Here is a 20,031-nt window from a genome sequence, read left to right as displayed (position 1 = left end):
CCACCCCATACTCTGTGTCACTCACAATAAGTTAAACCCCAAGAATTAGCAACCACAGAGAATGAATGGCTAACTCAGCAATAGAATTCAGGCAGAATTCTTGTTACAAGCATGGAGGCCAGTACAACAGCAACAAACCCAACAGCTCTCTAAAGACCACCTTGAAGGGGTTTATATCTGATTATTCCCAGAGCAGAGCTTCTGAAAGCTTTCAAGACCTCCTGGATTGCAAATTGTTATCTCTACCCCCCTCACCCCATTTCCTGGCTGGTGCCAGACCCGAGACCTAGGTGGACTCAAGTTCAAGAGTGATACTTTATCTTCTGGGCCCCTTCCCAGGGGTGGTGTGTAAACCTGACATGTAAAGTGGTTGATCTGATACTGGCTTGGCATGTTTTCCAACTCCAGACAGTTTGGTTTGTAATGTTTTGTGGATTAATGCAATTTATTTAACAAACTGTTATTGAAACCAATCATGGTTTATCATGATATTTGAAGCCAGCGGTGATTTCATCTCTTTTCTCTGTGTCTTTTTCTAGGAAAATCTGGCGTAATGAGGGTCCCATGGCTTTTTTTAAGGGGGCATATTGCAGAGCCTTGGTCATTGCCCCACTCTTTGGTATTGCACAAGTTGTCTATTTCATCGGCATTGCTGAATTCATCCTCGACATGTTTCCACGGCATCGGGATTAACCTCTCACCCTTCTTCTCATCCAATTGGAATTCATCATAGTATTTTTGTCATTGTGATGTCAGAGCAACGGCACAAAGGGTTCCAAGCAGTAATAGTGGGAATGAATGTTGTCTCTAAAGTTATTTTTCCTCATATCAACTTGGCCCTGAGGCGGGATACCTAAATAGTCATATCTGTTTTTTAATTATCAATTTTAAAGACACTGCTTAACACAGACTGTCTGACTGGCCTGCTGTTCCTCTTGTCTAGTGGAAGATGAGCCCCCTCTCCCCTTTTCTGGAACTGCCAACAACTCAAGAAAGAGCAAAAGAACAGGACCTGTTTCCATGCCTCTATTCTTGGGGTTAGGTCTCTGGGGAAAAAAATCGATTGGTACCCAATAAAAGGGAGGTCAGTTTGACCCAGGCAATTACTGAGATCAGAATATTGGTTTTTAGATGAGTCTCCTAAACATCCCTTCTCCAAATTAGCTGGACTTAATGAACTTTTAAATATTAAGAGAGGGCAAAGGGAAAGCTGCATCTTAATGTTTTGATTTTATGAAAGGATCACCTTCATAATAGGTCCATGTGGGAAAATGTACTCGGGACAACTGTGCATTTGCTCTCTGAAACCTCATCTTTTGGAAATGTCTAGGGTCATGAATGTGAGCCATGACAGTTGGGGGAAACCAAATTATTTGAATTAATTTTTTTTAAAAAAATATGCTGGAAAAAACTCTAGTAACATAAATACTTCTCTCTTTCAGCCTGAGATGCTGCTTTCCATGCTACTTTTCACCCCATCCTGGGTTTCACATGTCTGTGTCTTTTAATCTGCGTATAGAATGTGTTTATTGCTCCCTTATTTTTGTTTGGGAACATAGCAAGACCAAAGGCAACTGAACTCTTTTGTGGCTGGTCAGTGCTACAAAAAAGCTGGGAACAGAGCATGAGAGAGGAAAACCTTGCATGTTTCTTTAGTCACACCAAAGTCAAAGAAGTTTAACCTATATACCAGCAGATTATCATTTTTTCCCCTGAACAACAAATTGCATTTTTGAAATGCCAGTTTTTATTGTAGAGGGGAAGTCTGCGTATTTATTATTTTCATAAAGTCATCCATGCATATATGTTCTCATTTTAAGCTGGTTTTCTGTTGTTTTTCCCTTACAGTTGTTTCAGTGGAAAAAGCCATTCCATTATTGGCTGTTTCTTTCTTTTTTTGTTCTTGGCTTTGGTTAGTTCAGTCAGCTCCTTTTTGAATATCAAATATTGGGAGATAAATGTTTAAAAAAACAAAATATTTCTCTTTAAAAATTATAACACTTTTAGTCTTAAGGGACAGAAGATCCAATTTCTGGCATGTTTTTGCTTACATTTTGGACTTCTTGTCTCTGTAGATTGCTTTAGTTGCTAGTATTTTTATGCCATCCTATAGAAAGAATTTTTATACATAGTTGTCTTCTCAATTCAGAAATGTTCTTGGATTCCAAATCTGAATATTAACTATGTTCACATTCCTTATGAGATCTTTTGAATAATAAGGATTTTTTTAAATGTGTCATTAATTTTTTTACTTGCTCTTTCAAATTCAGTGTAAAACCATGTCTGTTTTGGAAAGTTAGTTGTAGGGTTGAAGATGGTCAAAATAACTGTGGGGCAGGTAAGACTGGTTTAGAATAGAAGCTATATTTAATAATTTGTTTCATGAAACACAGATTTTTCTTTGTCCTTTTATAAGCATTTAATCATGATTTAAAACTTCTTTTGCAATATTTCTTTCACCCAACTAATCTGACATCACTTCAAAAAAAAAAAGAACGCCTTAAGATTTCATTGTTAAACTAAGAAATATAATGGCACATAATATTTGAATTAATTGCAACAATATATTTTGATATTTTTGAAACAGAAATTAAGTAAAATTTTGGGTTTTTAGGAAGCACAAGATTAGGATTAGTTGATGCACTTTAATAAGTAAAGTTTAGATCCTTATTTTAATTAACATTTGGTTAAATGAAAACTTTAAAAATATGATTGTCATTTTTTAAAAAAAAGAATCAAATGTTTAATATCCTCTACAATAGTGTCTACAAGATTGCAAGGTGAAAGCATGGATAAAGAAATTTATTTATACCTCAACTATGGCCAGATTAATAAAATTGCTACTAGATTGCAGCTGCATGCTTTATCAGGCAGATTTCCTGCTGAGTTGTGGGTCAGCAGTACTGCTGGAAAAGGAGAAAAAGAACTATTTTGGGGCAAGGAAAACTTTACCATGCCCCAGATGTAGTAAAATAAGGTGTCACTATTTCACAGGCCTTCATATTATCTAGTAATGTTAACGCTAATATTTTTAAGGCATGCTTATGCTACAGAGACAATCTAATTGGAGTGTAATTAATGTTTGTCTGAATGCTTGTCAGAGGGGCTTGTAGCTCCGTGGAGCCATAGTTAGCTGAGTTCTTTTCTTGTAAGGAAATTGTGAATCACTGGGGTATTGACAGTCTCTTAGGTTTCTTGATTTCCAAAGGTTTACTCGCAAGTGCTCACTTTAAAAAGAAACCCTCACAATGTGACTTCAAGCATATTTTAAGTTGTAGAAGTTTTTCGTCTTGTTTTAACAGATTTGACTTTTTCTACCTAAGGTCCAAGAGCTTTGACAGGCCTCTTGCAGCCTATGGTGACTTTTGCACATTCCATGTAACACAGTTGTATTTAGGATAATCTTGATAAAGCAAAAAGATTGACCTGACAATGAATTGCTTGTATTATTTTTAAATATGTGATTCTGTCTGCTATTTAGCCTGTGACAACCAACACTGGCTAAAGTTTGCAATGAAAATAAGATGAAGTCCATAGGTGAACTGCTTTCATACAGTGAGCTTCCCATTGCTTCTCTTTAACAATCTGCATTTCAGCCTTTGCATGAAAGCACAGTAATTTGTTGGCAAGTAAAAGCTCCCTTAATTGCATGTTTGGAAGAAGATGTGCCAGAGGTGAGCATCTAAAAATGACCACTTGGTACAGTAGGGTTGGAGACTGCCTTAGAAGAAAACTGTGGAGGCTCTGCGTCTAGAAATATCCACCTAGAGTTTGGATGGTGATGATCATTAGGAAGGGAAGTGGAGAACTGATGTATATTAAACTGAAGTGGAACAGAAGTTAATGGTGTTGGGTTTTTAATAGAATCATGTGGATGTGATTTTGAGCTTTTTCTGCTTTTACTTTGGACATATGGAAGGCAATGCGTACAACATAAAATGCATATATACATTCTGGTCTACAGAAACTTGTTATCTAATACATGATATCATATTTTATATTGTTCCCCACCAGTGTAACATCAATATAAAGCTCAGTCCTAGGTCTAATCATGTGCTGGTTAGTTGTTGTCATTTTTTAAATTGTGTCTGACCACATTTTTGTCTGTACTCACAGGGTACAAGCAGGTTAACAGGTAACATGTCTTAGCCACTGCATGCTAACTGAGAAGCAACAAATTTTCAGGACTACATTTCATTTACTAAATACGGATTAAACATTCTAGGTCTTGTGCACAACAGCTCAGAAAGGACTCTGGTTGATTAAATAATAGTACCATGATTAAACATGATAATAGCAAATATAGGCTATTTGCTGATCCCTTCTTAAATTCTAAAAATAAAATAAATAAAATAAAAAATAAAAATAAGTATTGTGGATTAAACAAAATTTAAAAAGATGACAGGGATGGGTGGGTGTCCAGAAGAGATTTGAAGGCTGCAATAATTTTCCTTCAGGAAAATGTCCCCTTTTGTTACAGTCCTTTTACTTCAAATCTCTTCTCTGAATGCAAATCTGACATTAACTGCCATTATTAATATCTTAACAAATCTCAGTTTAAGACTGGTTCTATGGGAGAATATAGTGGGGGACATTAACAGGGAAAGGGCATCACAGGGTAACTTTTGTATCCTTCTTCTGAATAAAGCCTATTTCATGAATGTTACTACCCAGATACTCATTTAAGGGAATTCATTTTGTTAGTACTTCAAAATATTTTAAAGTAAAACTAGAGATAGACTCTCCTGTAAATTATTATGTAAGCTAAAATGAACATACATTCTTTACTCGCTGAGCTTCTACTGAAATCTTTTGCATTAGGAAAGTTTAATGCTGAAGATAACAAAATAGTAAAATTTGATTCTATACTTTCCATCTACCAAGAATTACTTTTTTTCACAAAATATTATTAAGCAGCATTTAAATACAGATAAAACATCTTATAAACAAAGCAAATTAATAAATACAATCAAAACCCTTTTGTGTCAGGTTTTCTTCTCATATGCACTTTGTCCTCTGAAATTTTAAAAGCAATTAGATTCTGTGAAAATTACAATGATTTGTAATTAATGATGACAATATAACTATAGAACTTGGGAAAAAATAAATCATTAGCAGATTCATCTAATTAGGCATGATTCTGATTCACAGAAATCAGTGAATTTTTATTGAGTAACAGCAACAGAAGAAAATATTTCTGTACTTTAAATAATTCTTGGTTAGGGATGTTGGTTCAGTGGTGGGTTACTACCAGTTGGCCCCAGATTGGGCGAATCGGTAGTGGTGGCGAGAGGGTCCATGCCAGAAGCATCACCTGTGTGTGCGTGCACACAAGCAAAACAGTAGCAAACTAAATTGAAACCCACTACTGTGTTGTTAATATAAAGAGCTATTTTTCATAGAATCTATTATTCCTTCTTGAAAAGTTATTTTCATTTTCCTAATCATTAACCAAATCTACTTTTTTTTGGACAGAAATTGTCCCAGATCAGGCCAAAACATTTATAATACAATCCTGTAAATCTCTAACTGGAATTATTTCTGAATTTAAAGCTAAAAGTCTCTCATGCTTCAAATATATGTTTATTTAATGATACATTTGCTGATTGCCTTTTCTAAAAACTCGGGCCTTGCTTTAACATGATTTTTTAAAATTAGGAAACACTTCTAGTTTTTATTCCTCTCACAAATGCGTAGTAGCTCCTATATGTAACATTCTGTCAATAGTCTTATCAGTGAAGGTCAGATTTTAGACTTCATATTTTAACAGTATAATTTTTAAAGCTAGTAGATATACTGTATTATAGCCGAGTAGGATCTTTTTCATGTGCAGCTTTGTCTTCCCACCATGTTAGATAGGAAAATGTTCTAATACTCTCATATCCTCCTTTGCAAGTGCTTATGGTTCTGCCGTCAAGAAGAGAGTGTTGGTCCAGAGCAACCTGCATCTACAGGGTAGGATATAAGCGATACACCGATAAGGAAATGGAGGGTGATTCCTGCTTTGAGCTAAAGAGCTTATAGATGTAGCAAACTCCTACAGAGATGCTAATACTCTAGAACATATGTGCAGAACTTTGAACAGAGGATAGCTTTGACCTTCAAAAGATATGCTATGGGGCAGAATGAAAATGGGAGGAAGAAAGTAAAATAAAGAATTGGAAATTGTCCCACATGGGAACCAGTGGACAAAGAGTTCCAGCTCACTTTCTGTTCCAAAATTAATAAATAATGGAGTACATTTGTTTCTGAGTTGACTTGAAAGACTGCCTGAATGTTTTTCTATTAAATCCATCTGTTATTGTAAAATCAGTACAGTTCATTGATTCCTCCCACCATCAGATCTGTTGCTATAATGAATTTATAAATTAGATTCTGGATAGACCTGATACTTCCTCCTCCCCCACCCCATCAAAATGTCTGCAATAAAACCAGATGTAATGTTCATTAGGAAATGCAGGTTCCCCCTTATCAAATTCTGTGCTCTGTGCCATCTCCCCCTCTGTTCATCCATTAAATGAATTTTATCAATTGTTTCTCAATTATGGTTTCTTTGAATTTGGGTGTCCTGCATGCATTCGAAGGTACCTGGCATTCAGACTTAGTTACCTAGAAAAAAGTGAATCAGAAGAAGGAATATCACATTTAGGTACACCCAGAGGATAACAATATCTCTGGGATCCATATTAATAAAGGAGCATGATGAAAAGACAGTGGTATTGGTAACATCTAGATCAAGGAAGGAGATAATTTTAAAAAAGCTCCCTGCTGATTTAAACCAAGCTAACAAGGCTAAAAGAGGCAGTAACAAAATGAGGAATTTAAAACCTTGATTAATCTGATGCAAACTACACAGACAAAAAGGTGGCATAAAATATAATACAAATATTAAAGTTGGCCATTAAATGTGTGTTGATAATCCTTACTGCTACACTACTGAAATTTAACAGTGGTTCCAGAACCACATACAAGATCTTGCTAAGGAGGGGATGCTCAGATTTGGATCTCTGCTCTAGACATTGGTGCGACATTAACACAAATATATGATTTCTCTTGTTCCCTTATTCTGCTATTAGGGCAGGGTTTGCAATAGCATCTGTGGAACCTTAACATTGAATAATGTTTAAACAACATCACAAAATTTGGGGATACTTTGCTACTGAAAGCTTTGCAAGATTTAGGGTAGTTGAATTGCAACATTTCCTGCAAGATACTGGAGTTATCCTGTGAGATCTTGGTTATGATAATCATTGAACTTTGCAGATATTTATCATTAATGTATTACCCTTGTTTGTGCACCAGTGCCTTTGTATGAAACAGTGCCTGGAAATATTTCCAGTTGATACATTTCATGATGCAACTTAACATTTTGATGACATGGCTGCTGATGGGAAGGTTAATTTGAATGTTGTTTTCCCAACATAATTTATTGAAATCTTTGCGATTTCAGTCAATATTTACTATGACATTCACCCTATTGAGGAGGGAAAAAATTCGTCTGCTATTTGTATTTGATTTATAAAGGATGCTAATTTTTAAGGTGCTATAAGATTCCTTGTCACTTTTATTTCTTCAAAACTTTCTAAGATAGTGCATTGTGCTGGTCCTCAGTAAGTTTTGCTGCTATGAAATGGATTGTAATACTTGATATGTATATTACAGCTCTGTTGTATAAATACAAAAAATAGCTACTTAAGCTATTAAGAATCCTGTTATTTTACTGCGCAGCAGCTTACAATATATTCTTACGACATGAAAAGGAAGTAAATATCTAGTGATATTTTTGAAGTATAAATAAGGTTGCAGTTTTCTAGAAACATGGGATCAGTTTGGGAAGATTAAAATTTAAAATTCCCATTTTTCTGATGAAACCTGCCATATGAGAGTGGAAATTAATATTTTATAGCTTTGTATCATGTCACTGTAACCTTAGAAGGAAGTCTACAGTATTCAACTGCTTGAACCACTGGGAGCTTGAACAAAAATGACAAATGGAATATACATTTACAATTTTAAAAAACTCATGTTTTGATCACATTTTGATAATTGGTTGCTGCAAATCTTTTGGCCAGTGAATGTGTTTTGAATATAAAATTAAGACATACTTGAAGTTAATCTGAAAATTTAAATGGCCTGTTAAATTCCGAATGATGCTTCATCATTAAAGGGGAGAGGCTTCCTTCTTAGAAGAAAAAAGAGACCTTGAAAATCAGCTTACTTTTAATTTTTAAGTATGGATTTTCAATTCCATCTGCTTCCTGTCATAGTCTATTAAGACAAAGTTATAGCCTGATTCATTGATATTTTTTTCAGCCTTTGCCACCTCCATCTGTCCAAGCCTTGGTGTCTGAATGGACTCCAAAGCATTTTTTGTATTCCGCTGCTTGCCATCTTCTTTATGGCATTGTCATGTCCTTCCTTGTAGCCCTGAACAGAATTCCATTGCTCAAATAATCTTCCAATTGTCTATATACCCTATGTAATTTACTTGCTTCTTCTCTGACCTTGGATTTAAGAAAAAAATAGTGTTGGTAATTTTTTTTTCATGCACCTCTTCCAATGTTGCTTGTACCATGAATAAGCTTCTAGTCTAGTTCATATGAGACACTTGCTTTAAAAGGGGAGAAATGGTGAGATGCATTGTGCTTTAAAAAAAAAACTGGAGGAAAATCATACAATTTTGTAGCCTCTGCATGTAATAGATTACAGCAATTATCCATAGCCCTAAAGGATATTTGCTTATGCCAATCTTTTTTTCTTTAGGATTTTGCATAATCATTTTTTTTAATAAAATGTTTCTATTAAAAACTTTTTAAAAGAGGGAAAGACTTAGATTTAAATCCATGGCGGAAGACATGTCATTTAGCTTTGTTATGAGAAATGTTAGTTAAATGTCATAATTATAGGCCAAATATGACTATAAGAGCACCATCTGTCCCAGTGATAATCCATAGCACTTTCCCAGATATTCCAGTGATCTCCTTAATTCTGTTTATCTCTGTTGCCTCCCCCTTCTTCTGCTTCCCTCAGCCTTGCCAAGAACAGGGTTTTTTTTATTATAGTTCACCATGTATTTGAATCACATGCTCAGTTCTCAAATTTCTGCTACTGATCACTGTCTCAAGGGAACAGTCTTTATTTTCTTTAGAACAGATTGAATTGGTTCCCCTTGCTGTCTAGGGTTCTCTCAGTAATAGTCTCCAAATCCATAATTTGAAGGTGTCTATTTTCTTTACTTTCAATGCTCAGCTTTAACAGATTAGCATATCATTGGAAAAAACACAGCTGTTCTGAATTGTAATGGCATTAGTGTGTGCTTATCCTTCCTGAACTTGTTTAAATTTGTCACTATGTTCTCCTTACAACTTCTTTTTTTACTTCTACAGTCTATACGTTCTTCAACAAAAGACAAAACTATCTCCCATTATCTCATTCTTCCCATAAACTATAAATTATCCAAATATGCAGATTGGCGTTACCTTTATCTTAATGTTTAACAGTAACCCTGATTGTTTACCTCCTGTTTGTACTTTCATAATATTCTCTTCTGTGTCTTCTTTAGTTTCAGCACAACATGGCAGTGCCTGCTTATTTTAAATTATTACAAAAAGTTTTGATCTCTTTTGCCATCTCTTCTAATACTGCTACTTTTATTATTTGTTAAGCAAGTTCAACAACAGCATTTTTGTCTCAGTCCTGTCTCTACTCAAACTGGCACCATTTTTCAAACTCAGTTTTCACATAATGAACATAATGTAAACATAAAACAAAAACATAAAACATAATGAAAAATATGCAGTTAATTCACTTGCTTTATTCATATATGGGTGACTTCCAACTTTACATGAAGTGGTAGTTGTTGATATGGGGGATAAGGGATAAGGGAAAAAACCCTGAGAGATGGGTCCCAAAGGTGCTTTTTCAAGAGGCAAGTGGACTTTCTTGTTCTTCTTTGAAGACATTTTGCTTCTCATCCAAGAAGCTTCTTCAGCCCTGATTGGATGGTGAGGAATGGAAGGATTAGTATTCCTTGCAGACAGCTGGTCATTTGCATTCTTTTGCAGAGTCATTGAGGCCACTTAGAGATTTGTCTGCGTCCAAGAGTTGAGAAGACATTTCATTAGTAAACCTGTATTTGGTGCAAATTACTCTCAATAATTGAAATTTTTGTCCTCTTACTCCAGCGCTAGATGGAATGTAGAGTCTTCTTTGGTAGAAATTTCCACAAAGTAGAGGGTAGAAAATGTTTGCATAATATAAAGAGCTGCAAGTCAGCCAGACAACATACTGTATAGTGCAAAAATAACTGAAACAAACAAAACATTTTTCCATCTCAAAACAATGAGCTGGATTCATCATGACAAATTTTGGTCCTCCCGCAACTCTGTTGTTTAAATACTAAGTCGTTGCTAATTGTGTGTGTGAGAAAGAGAGGCAGATAGATGGACAGGCAATATATTCAGTTTTGCATGCCAGGCTTGCCTAGAGAATAGCTTTGTTTTTAGATGCAAGGATGTAACTGAGTTACAGCTTCACTGAAAAATAACAAGCCTACGTAGACATCTCCAAGGACTGTTTTTATTTCTGATCAGCTCAGTTTTATAGGTTTCTCTCTGTCTTCACAATGTTAGAATTGTTTCTCTGTCTAGACATGAAATCAAATGTCAGTAATTAATAGGGAGCAGCACACTTCTGCTGGCTTGTTTTGAGACATTTCCATAGAATTTCCTCCCAGGTTGTTGTGTTTTGCAAAGACACGTTAGCCAACAGGTTTGTACCCACAGGTTCACTCAGCTTTACTGTCACAATGACAGAATGTGAGCAAGAACAGTGGTAGTCTGTCTTCTGTAAATTAAGCCATGGATCTCCGGTGCTACACATTTGTGTCTAAACAATAAGCTCAAGGAGAACTTCCAAAATTGAGAACCAAAGCATATGAAAGACATGTTCTTTATAGAGAATAACTATTATTGGGAAATACTTTAGCTGTGGCCAGAAGAATCATATAAAATTTGACATTTTGAAAGTATGATATGATCTGCATTAGGAACAATATATAGAATTAATTGGGGGCAGGTGGGTCAAGTGAAAGTCATATCAAGAGATGGCGTCAACTCACATGCACTTTAAGAATATGGGGAAAGTTAAGATATGATGCAATGTGCTGTATGTGACACTGCTGCATATTGCATCTAAAATAAAGCAGTTACAAATAAACAGTCCACTTTTAATCCAAACTCTGCTCCAAATAATTGGCGCTTATATAAATGCCACCATGGGAAGAGTTAATATTAGAAAATTCTAGATCAGACGAGCTTCCAGTCAAAGTGTATCCCTTTCCTGATGACCCTTGACTATCCCCACAACCATTTTTGTGTTGCTCAACAAGTATTTATTTACTTAATCAAATATCCTCTTTTTCCTCTCCATGAGCCAGTGGGCTCTCCTTTTGATTGGAAGCCCCAAAACAATCAACCAATCAGTTCCTACTTCCTTCTTCTTCCTTTGTAAGGTATTATTATGTGGCATTGAGGAAATAAAGGAATGATCAGACACTATATGGAGGAAGTGGCAACACTGTCACTGTGATGGCTGATCACTATTGAAAGGATAAATATCTCACCTCTAATCTTCAGGGTAGCCTAAGTGCCTTAAAAAAAATCCTCTTCACCCACAGCATGATTGGCTGTTGCTTAATTGTTTTTGAAAGAACATCCATTGCAAAACAAGTTAGGAAGAGCAAGGCTGCTGGAATTCCTTCCAACTTTAATAATAATTCTGCCCTGAGTCACATGATGAGGGAGGGGCTAAGAATTGAGAGATTGGCAGCATTCTGAGCAGCTGCCCAACAGCCTCTCTCATAGGGATGCATGGGAGGAGTTACAGGTAGTCCTTGAGTTATGGCCACAATTGAGCCCAGAATTTATGTTGCTAAATGAAACATTTATTAAGTGAGTTTTGCCCCAATTTACGACCATTCTTGCCAAAGTTGTTAAGTGAATCACTGTAATTGTTAGTAACACAGTTATTAAGTGAATCTGGCTTCCCCATTGACTTTGCTTGTCAGAAGGTCATGAAAGCGGATCATATGACACTGGGATATGTAATAAATATGAACCAGGTGCCAAGCATCTGAATTTTGATCATGTGACCATCAGGGTGCTGCAATGGTCGTAAATGTGCAAAACGGTCATAAGTCACTTTTTTCAGCACCGTTGTAACTGAACGGTCACTAAATGAACTGTTGTAAGTCAAGGACCACCTGTATTCTGCAAGATTTTTCTTCACAGCTCTGGTTTGGATCACGCCCATTTTCAAACTCCATCTTTCTTTTGCTGGCTTATTTGCCTACATCAAATTTGATCCTATTGGTTCTCCTTTTTTTGAATTGATCTGACAAAGTCCCAAGATCCTCTATATAATTTCTAACTATCTATGTGGTTGGAAAGCATAAAAAGCAACATTTCAGGAAGTGGCTTTGTTTATCACAAGCACAAACTATAGTCAATGCTGTGTGTGCCTCACTATTCAGTCCTGGAAAATAGATTTTATGTCACTATCCAATAAAAGTGTGTTTAGCCTTTACTTGGGGTATATCTGGACAATTTTTAAAGTTCTGAGAGAGCAGCTGGCCCTTGTATGTTCCATTTTTTCAACCTCTTTTTGTTGATCTGAACTGGAAATACAATTCTGGCTCATTAAAAAATATTGTATGTAAAGCTATATAGCAGTGATGGCGACCCTTTTCGGCACCGAGTGCTGAAAAGGGAGCACTTAGCACGTGTGCTCCGCGACCAGGAGGAGGAGCTGCCCAGGGGGCATGTGCGCACCAGATAAGGTACTTCTGGTTTCTGGCACATCAGCAAGTCTTCCGGTTACTGCCATGCATGCACACGTGCCAATCAGCTGGCCAACATGCATGCTCACACTGGAAAATGGAAGACAAGCTCTTCCAGTTTCTGGAACTGCCGCACGCAGAAAGGCCAGCTAATCATCGCGTGTGCATGTGCGCCAGAAACCCAGAAGAGGAACGGGTGATGCCGCACGTGCCAGGCATGATGGCTCCGCATGCCACTTCGGACACGCGTGCCATCACGGCTATATAGCGAACTTCAAAATATATCATACAGAGTCTTGGCAAATGAATGGATCTGATAATTTTCAGCATAAATTGATCTCAGTTCTGTCACCTGGAGTTGTTAACAATAGTTTGTGGACCATAGAATCCACTTTCTGTGTTCCACAAAATGCCACGAAGCATATACAAAGGCCGACATATACGGTATACACCTGACAGGTCTGTGAACTAAAACAATATTTCTTGCTCCCATTTGAAACTAGGTTATTTCAATAATTTGAGCAAATACTGAAAACAAGTGTGAAAGGGGACAGAGCCCCCTTGTTAAATGATGGTTAAAATGCTCATTTTGTAAGCCTGCCTTTGTGAAAACTGATGGACCTCAGGCATCCATTTTGTGTTACATATGTATGCAGTGATCACTGAGTTCTTGGTGTTAGGTCGTCTTTGGCATGCAAAGTTCAGCTTTTTTTGTATGGGGCTGTATTTTTGTGCAAGAATGCACACTGCTGGAGGTTCCAGATGGGAATGTTTTGATATTGTGCTTACATCTAATGCTTTTGTGGAGTGGCAGGGTCGGGTGGGGTATCGCTTTTATTTTTGAACTTATTTTTTTCAGGTTTGTCACCAATTCTCCTCATTGCATCAGTGAGTTTGATCCAGTAGCACAGGTTTTCCTCTTTCCCCTCCTAAAACCATAGATGCTTCCTCTCCTGCTTTGGCGTTTTTGTTTCCTTGGTTGTATTTTTCAGGCCCCGCAACTGTTTCTTCAATAGTGCAATTTAGTGTGTATTTGTGATTTCGTGTCCAATACAACACTGGAGGGATAGGAATTAACATGGTAAAATGGTTTTGGACAAACTTCTTCACTCTTAATCTAAGTTAGGAATGTAATTGTGACACATCCTCTTTCTTTATCTGACATAGTTGATTTTCTTTGAGAACTCAATGTCAGGTAGGCCTTCTATTTCAAAATTTCCTAGACTGACTTTTTGGAGTTTAAGGCCTTGGTTAGTTTCAACAGAAAACAGGAAGAACCAATCAACTTTTCTGAACTGTATTGTTTTTAGTACTGATAATTTCTGTTCGTAATATGTCAGTTGACAAGATTATATCATTTTATGTTCACTATTTATTTTCTGATATGAAAATACCTTGTTATTCCTTATCTTAAACACTCATTTATTCAATTAAATAACATTTTATGTTTCCATTTACATTAGCCTCTGTATGTGTGCGTGTTTGTGCACACGCTTATTTTGTTCTGAGATGTTCCTGAATGAAGTTCCAGATTACAATTTTAGTATATCCTGTTGCTGAATAGGAATTTTAAACTACTTGTACTGTGGTTTTTTTAAAGTGCTGCTTAAAAATAAAACTTAAAAGGAGAATGATTTTTTTCTCCTGAAGAGTTTTGAAAAGTACTTTTGTGTATTGTCATGTAAAATAAATATCTAAATAGAATTAAAATCTAATTCTCCAGTGCTATTTGATTTTTTCTTGTGGTTTTTAACTTTTATTTGTGATCTTCACAGTACTGTAATTACCTAAATAAAAAAATGTGTGTATTCTTCAGACTGGAAAAATTAAAGATAATAAGTTGGACTAAGTCATCCTAATATTAAAAGGAACATAGGAGTTTATTAAATTGAGTTAAATCAGTGACTATTGACCAATAACAACTGCCCACATTCAATAGTGAGTTCAGAAGATACGTTCTAATTGAAATTTCACACAAGGATTCCCCAAAGCTGGGTCCCCCATCCCAAATATATTGTTTGGATACTATTACAATTACAGTACTGTAAAAGCAATATGCAACCTATCCAACAATGAATTTCTCAGGATGTGTGGTTTGAAAATATAACTTGCTGATAGAACACATGCTTTTTATAATAACTTTAATCCGAGTAGATCTGGAAGGGACCTTGGTGGCCACTAATCCAACCTTCTGCTCAAACAGGAGACCCAATATCATTTCAGACAGTCTTTGCTTAAAAATCTACAGTGATGAAGCACCTACAGCTTCTGAAGGCAAGCTGTTCCACTGGTTAATTGTGCTCATTGTTAGGAATTTTCTCCTTAATTCCAGGTTGCTTCTCTCCTTGATTAGTTTCCATCCATAGTTTCTTGTCTTGCCTTATGGTGCTTTGGAAAATGAGCTGAACCCCCACCCTCTTCTTTGTGGTGGCCCCTCAAATACTGAAATACTGCTATCATGGCCCCCCTAGTTTTTCTTTTCTCTGGACTAGCCATACCCAAATGGCAACCATTCTTCATATTTTTTGTCTCCAGACCTTAGTTGCTCTTCTTTCCACATTTTTTTCCCAAAGTCTCAACACCTTTTTCATGGTGTTCAAAACTGAATGCAGTATTCCAGGTCTGATCTTATTAAGGCTTTATAAAGCAGTACTAATACTTCACATGATTTTGATTCTATCCCTCTGTTTATACAACTAAGGATTGTGTTAGCTTTTTTGACTGCTGCTGCATACTGCTGGCTCATGTTTAAGTGATCACTAGGACTCCAAGGTCCCTCTCACAGTTACTGTTTTTGAGTGAGGTTTCGCCTAATCTGTACTTGTACTTTTGCTTTTTCCTGCCTAGATATAAAACCTAGGCAGGAAAATCAACTAATATTAACTAAAATTAACTAAAATAGTGCAACTTAATTACATTAAAGCTTTCTTGCTAACCTTATTAATAATATATATACCGTTTTTTGGAGTATAAGACGCTCCAGAGTATAAGACGCACATTAGTTTTTGGGAAGGAAAACAAGAAAAAAAATTTATTCCTCTGCCTACCAGCATCCATCAGTATTCATCTGGCTAGCGTCCTTGCACCAAACAGCAAACAGTCTGGTCAGCTTCAGCACATTATCACAGCCTGATTCAGCACAAGCAGCTGATTGGCAGCTGGATTGGCCTCCTGGAATACTGCCAATCAGCTGTTCCAGGCTGTGGGGATCGCCACAGCCCATTGCCGGCTCTGCACACTGCATTTTTGGCCTCTGTGCACCACGTTTTTGGCCAGGTGTTGCATTTTCGGCTTTCGCATGCTCCATTTTAGACCCTTTCCAGGCTGCGGGGATTTTCATAGCACATTGCTGCCAATTGTCGCCGCTGCATGTTGGTTTTCAGCCTCTGCACATCACATTTTCAGCCTCCGCACGCCCCGTTTTTGGCCTCTGTGCGTTGCGTTTTCAGACAGTTCCAGGCGGCAGGGATCAGCAGTGGAGATCCCCACCACCTGGATGATAATGTGACATATGGACGCCAAAAATGGGGTGTGCGGAAGTTGAAAACGCAACACGCAGAGACAGCAATCGGCAGCAATGTGCTGTGGCAATCCCCACAGCCCAGAACAGGTCTAAAACAAGGCGTGTGCAGGCCAAAAATGCAATGCATGGAGGCCAAAAACATGATGTAAAGAGGCAGTGATTGGCAGCAATGTGCTGTGGCGATCCCTGCAGCCTGGAACGGATAAAATGGAGCATGCAGAGGCCAAAAATGTGATGTGCAGAGGCTAAAAATGGCTGAAGGGTGGGGCCGGTCAGTCAGCGGGGCTTCAGCAACATTTGCTGTATAAGATGCACAGACATTTCCACCCACTTTTGGAGGGGGGGAGTGCGTCTTATACTCTGAAAAATGTGGGTATGTATGTATGTATGTATGTATGTGTGTGTGTATGAAAATATTTTAGTCTGTCTTTTATATTAGATCGTTGTTCATCACTACAAATATATTGAACAGTAGAATGAAGCAAAAGTGATTTTAAAAACCAGAAAAGTCAGCCGAGCTTCCACAAAATGGAGTCAAGCTCGACTGTGAGCTTATTTGAGCACAATTTGCTTAAGACCTGTTGAATATGTAGCTTAAAGGCAGAGTTTTCAGTTTTTACACAGCAGTAAACAACGTGAAAACTTTAATTTCAAGAGTCCGCTTAAGGTAATGTCCAGTGAAATTTCAAGATAGAGATGAAGATCAAATTTCATTTTGTTTTTGTGAAATCAAGCAGAACCATTTGTAGTATCCATAGATCACGTTAATACAGCAGTCCAATTTATCAAATTACCAATTTAGCAACTCTTTAGCAACTTTTAATGGGGTCTGGTTTATCTGTTTCCCTCAAGACCCAGTTATATATAGGTTGTGTCTATGGGTTAGGGCTGGCTGACTGTTTGTCACAAACACAAGCTAGCTACTTACCACAGCCCCGTTTCCTCAGTGACATCAATGTAAAAAGATCAAAAAGAACAAGCCACAGCTTAGTAATTTAATGAACTGGTTCTTATCATGACCCAGTGATTTCATTGTCTTTATTTTCCTCTTGCCTGAATTCTGATCTTTTTGCACAAGCAACAGGGTCACCTTGTTCATTTTTTTCCTGTTTGCTTCCCTCCGTTTTCTTTCTTCCCACACAGTGTACTACCATCTTGTGGCCACTCTTAAATTTCCTGTTCCTCTGTATGTGTATATTTCTTTTTACCATTCAGGTAAATTTAAAAATGATGTTTGAAAGTGGCTATATTAAGGAACAAAATTGAGCAAATCACCATGTATCACTAATAAACTTGAAGAAGAAAAGCAAGTGCGGCCAGATGAAAACTATTATTCCTTGCAGTAATGCAAATACGCATTTGAAGCTTTTGGGAGACATGCCAAATTGATCAGCTTTAAATTAATGTAAATCAGGATTTTATTATTGACTTGTACATCATCTCAGTTTACAGAGTGACTTCAGGTGGCCCAAATATTCCTTTGGGAGATTTAAAACATAAATCCAAAACAACAAAACACATATTAAAAACATTTTTTCTAGATTTAAGCTGCCAAAATAAGTTTCCAAGAGTAGGTTTGATCCAGGGGTAAAATCTGATAGGTTCTGGAAAACTAGTAGCGGAAATTTTGAGCAGTTCAGAAAACCAGTTAATACCACCTCTGCCCGGCCCCAGAGTGGAATGAGAATAGAGATTTTGCAATATCCTTCCACTGCCACGTCCACCAAGCCATGCCCACATAACCGGTATTTTAAAAATGTGGATTTCACCACTGGTTTGATCCCCCCCTCCCATACTGTTTTGATACAATATAAAGGACAAATGCAACAAAAGCAGCATAATATGCAACATTTATCCAGCAATTTTTCAAAATTTGTGGCTTGAAAACAATGGGCTGATAAAAGAGAACACATGCATTCTTTAGTAACTTAAATTATATTAAAGCTTTCTTGCTAATCTTAAAGTCAGATAAGGTTGGATGAGCCAGTGAAATTTCTATTTGTAATCATGAAGGTTTCATTTGATAGAAAAGGGTACTTTTCCCTGTACTTTAGAGAGCCAGTTGAGTGTAGTGATAAAAGCATCGGGTTAGAATCCAGTTTAGGCAAAAAGTTAGCTAGATAACTTTGGGCCAGTCACTAGTTCTCAGCCTTTGGAAACAGGCAAGGTCAGCTGCCATGATTGACTCAAAAAGGCACCTCCCCCCCCCAAAGAATTAAAGTAAGAGTTCCCTTTTAAATAAACCCAAACTCGATCTTTAGAACCAATAGGTGCTTTGTTATATTATTCTGGTCCTATTAGACCTCTCAGCGGCTTTCGATACCATCGACCATGGTATCCTGCTGCACCGGTTGGAGGGATTGGGAGTGGGAGGCACCGTTTATCGGTGGTTCTCCTCCTATCTCTCCGATCGGTCGCAGACGGTGTTGACAGGAGGGCAGAGGTCGGCCCCGCGGCGCCTCACTTGTGGGGTGCCGCAGGGGTCGATTCTCTCGCCCCTTCTGTTCAACATCTATATGAAGCCGCTGGGTGAGATCATCAGTGGCTTCGGTGTGAGGTACCAGCTGTACGCTGATGATACTCAGCTGTACTTTTCCACACCGGGCCACCCCAACGAAGCTATCGAGGTGCTGTCCCGGTGTCTGGAAGCCGTATGGGTCTGGATGGGGAGAAACAGGCTCAAGCTCAATCCCTCCAAGACAGAGTGGCTGTGGATGCCGGCATCCCGGTACAGTCAGCTGAGTCCGCGGCTGACTGTTGGAGGCGAGTCACTGGCCCTGGTGGAGAGGGTGCGCAACTTGGGCGTTCTCCTGGATGAACGGCTGTCTTTCGAAGATCATTTGGCGGCCGTCTCCAGGAGAGCTTTTTACCAGGTTCGCCTGGTTCGCCAGTTGCGCCCCTTTCTAGACCGTGATGCCCTATGCACGGTCACTCACGCCCTCGTGATGTCTCGTCTGGATTACTGCAATGCTCTCTACATGGGGCTCCCCTTGAGGGGCACCCGGAGGCTTCAGTTAGTCCAGAATGCGGCTGCGCGGGTGATAGAGGGAGCCCCTCGGGGTGCCCATGTAACACCTCTCCTGCGCAGACTGCACTGGCTGCCTGTGGCCTTCCGGGTGCGCTTCAAGGTTTTGGTAACAATCTTCAAAGCGCTCCATGGCATAGGACCGGGCTACCTACGGGACCGCCTGCTGCTACCGAATACCTCTCACCGACCCGTGCGCTCTCACAGAGAGGGACTCCTCAGGGTGCCGTCAGCCAGACAGTGCCGTCTGGCGACACCCAGGGGAAGGGCCTTCTCTGTGGGGGCACCCACCCTCTGGAACGAACTCCCCCCAGGACTTCGTCAACTTCCGGACCTCCGAACCTTCCGCCGCGAGCTTAAAACATATTTATTCATCTGCGCAGGACTGGACTAGGTTTTAAATTTATATGGGTTTTAACTGGGTTTTATTGTGTGTATTGTTATTTTTAACTATTGGGCTATGTTGAATAAGTTTTTTAATCTGATGTTTTATTTTGTATCTTATATGTATTTTTATTTTGCCTGTGAACCGCCCTGAGTCCTTAGGGAGATAGGGCGGTATATAAATATGAATAAATAAATAAATAAATAAATAAATATTCAGCGTCATGGATGGAAAATAATGAAACTGATTCCATTCCAGAC

The 20,031-nt window shown here is 38.1% G+C and overlaps 1 protein-coding gene across 3 annotated transcripts in view; it reads left to right on the top strand.

The window, feature by feature from the left end:
• Nucleotides 1-14,566, top strand: part of SLC25A22 (solute carrier family 25 member 22) — an 80,324-nt gene extending 65,758 nt beyond the window's left edge. For all 3 annotated transcript variants that reach the window (XM_058157201.1, XM_058157210.1, XM_058157220.1), the window contains exon 10: nucleotides 540-14,566. In XM_058157201.1, the coding sequence (XP_058013184.1) occupies nucleotides 540-693 (154 nt within the window). In that variant the 3' untranslated portion in view covers nucleotides 694-14,566. The remainder of the gene's footprint in view (nucleotides 1-539) is intronic.
• The last annotated feature ends 5,465 nt before the right edge of the window (nucleotides 14,567-20,031 follow it).

This window comes from Ahaetulla prasina, chromosome 1 (genome assembly GCF_028640845.1).
Source record: "Ahaetulla prasina isolate Xishuangbanna chromosome 1, ASM2864084v1, whole genome shotgun sequence".
Classification (NCBI taxonomy): domain Eukaryota; kingdom Metazoa; phylum Chordata; class Lepidosauria; order Squamata; family Colubridae; genus Ahaetulla; species Ahaetulla prasina.
The sequence above is the reverse complement of the archived record's forward strand: the minus strand, read 5'-3'. Positions and strand labels throughout refer to the sequence as shown.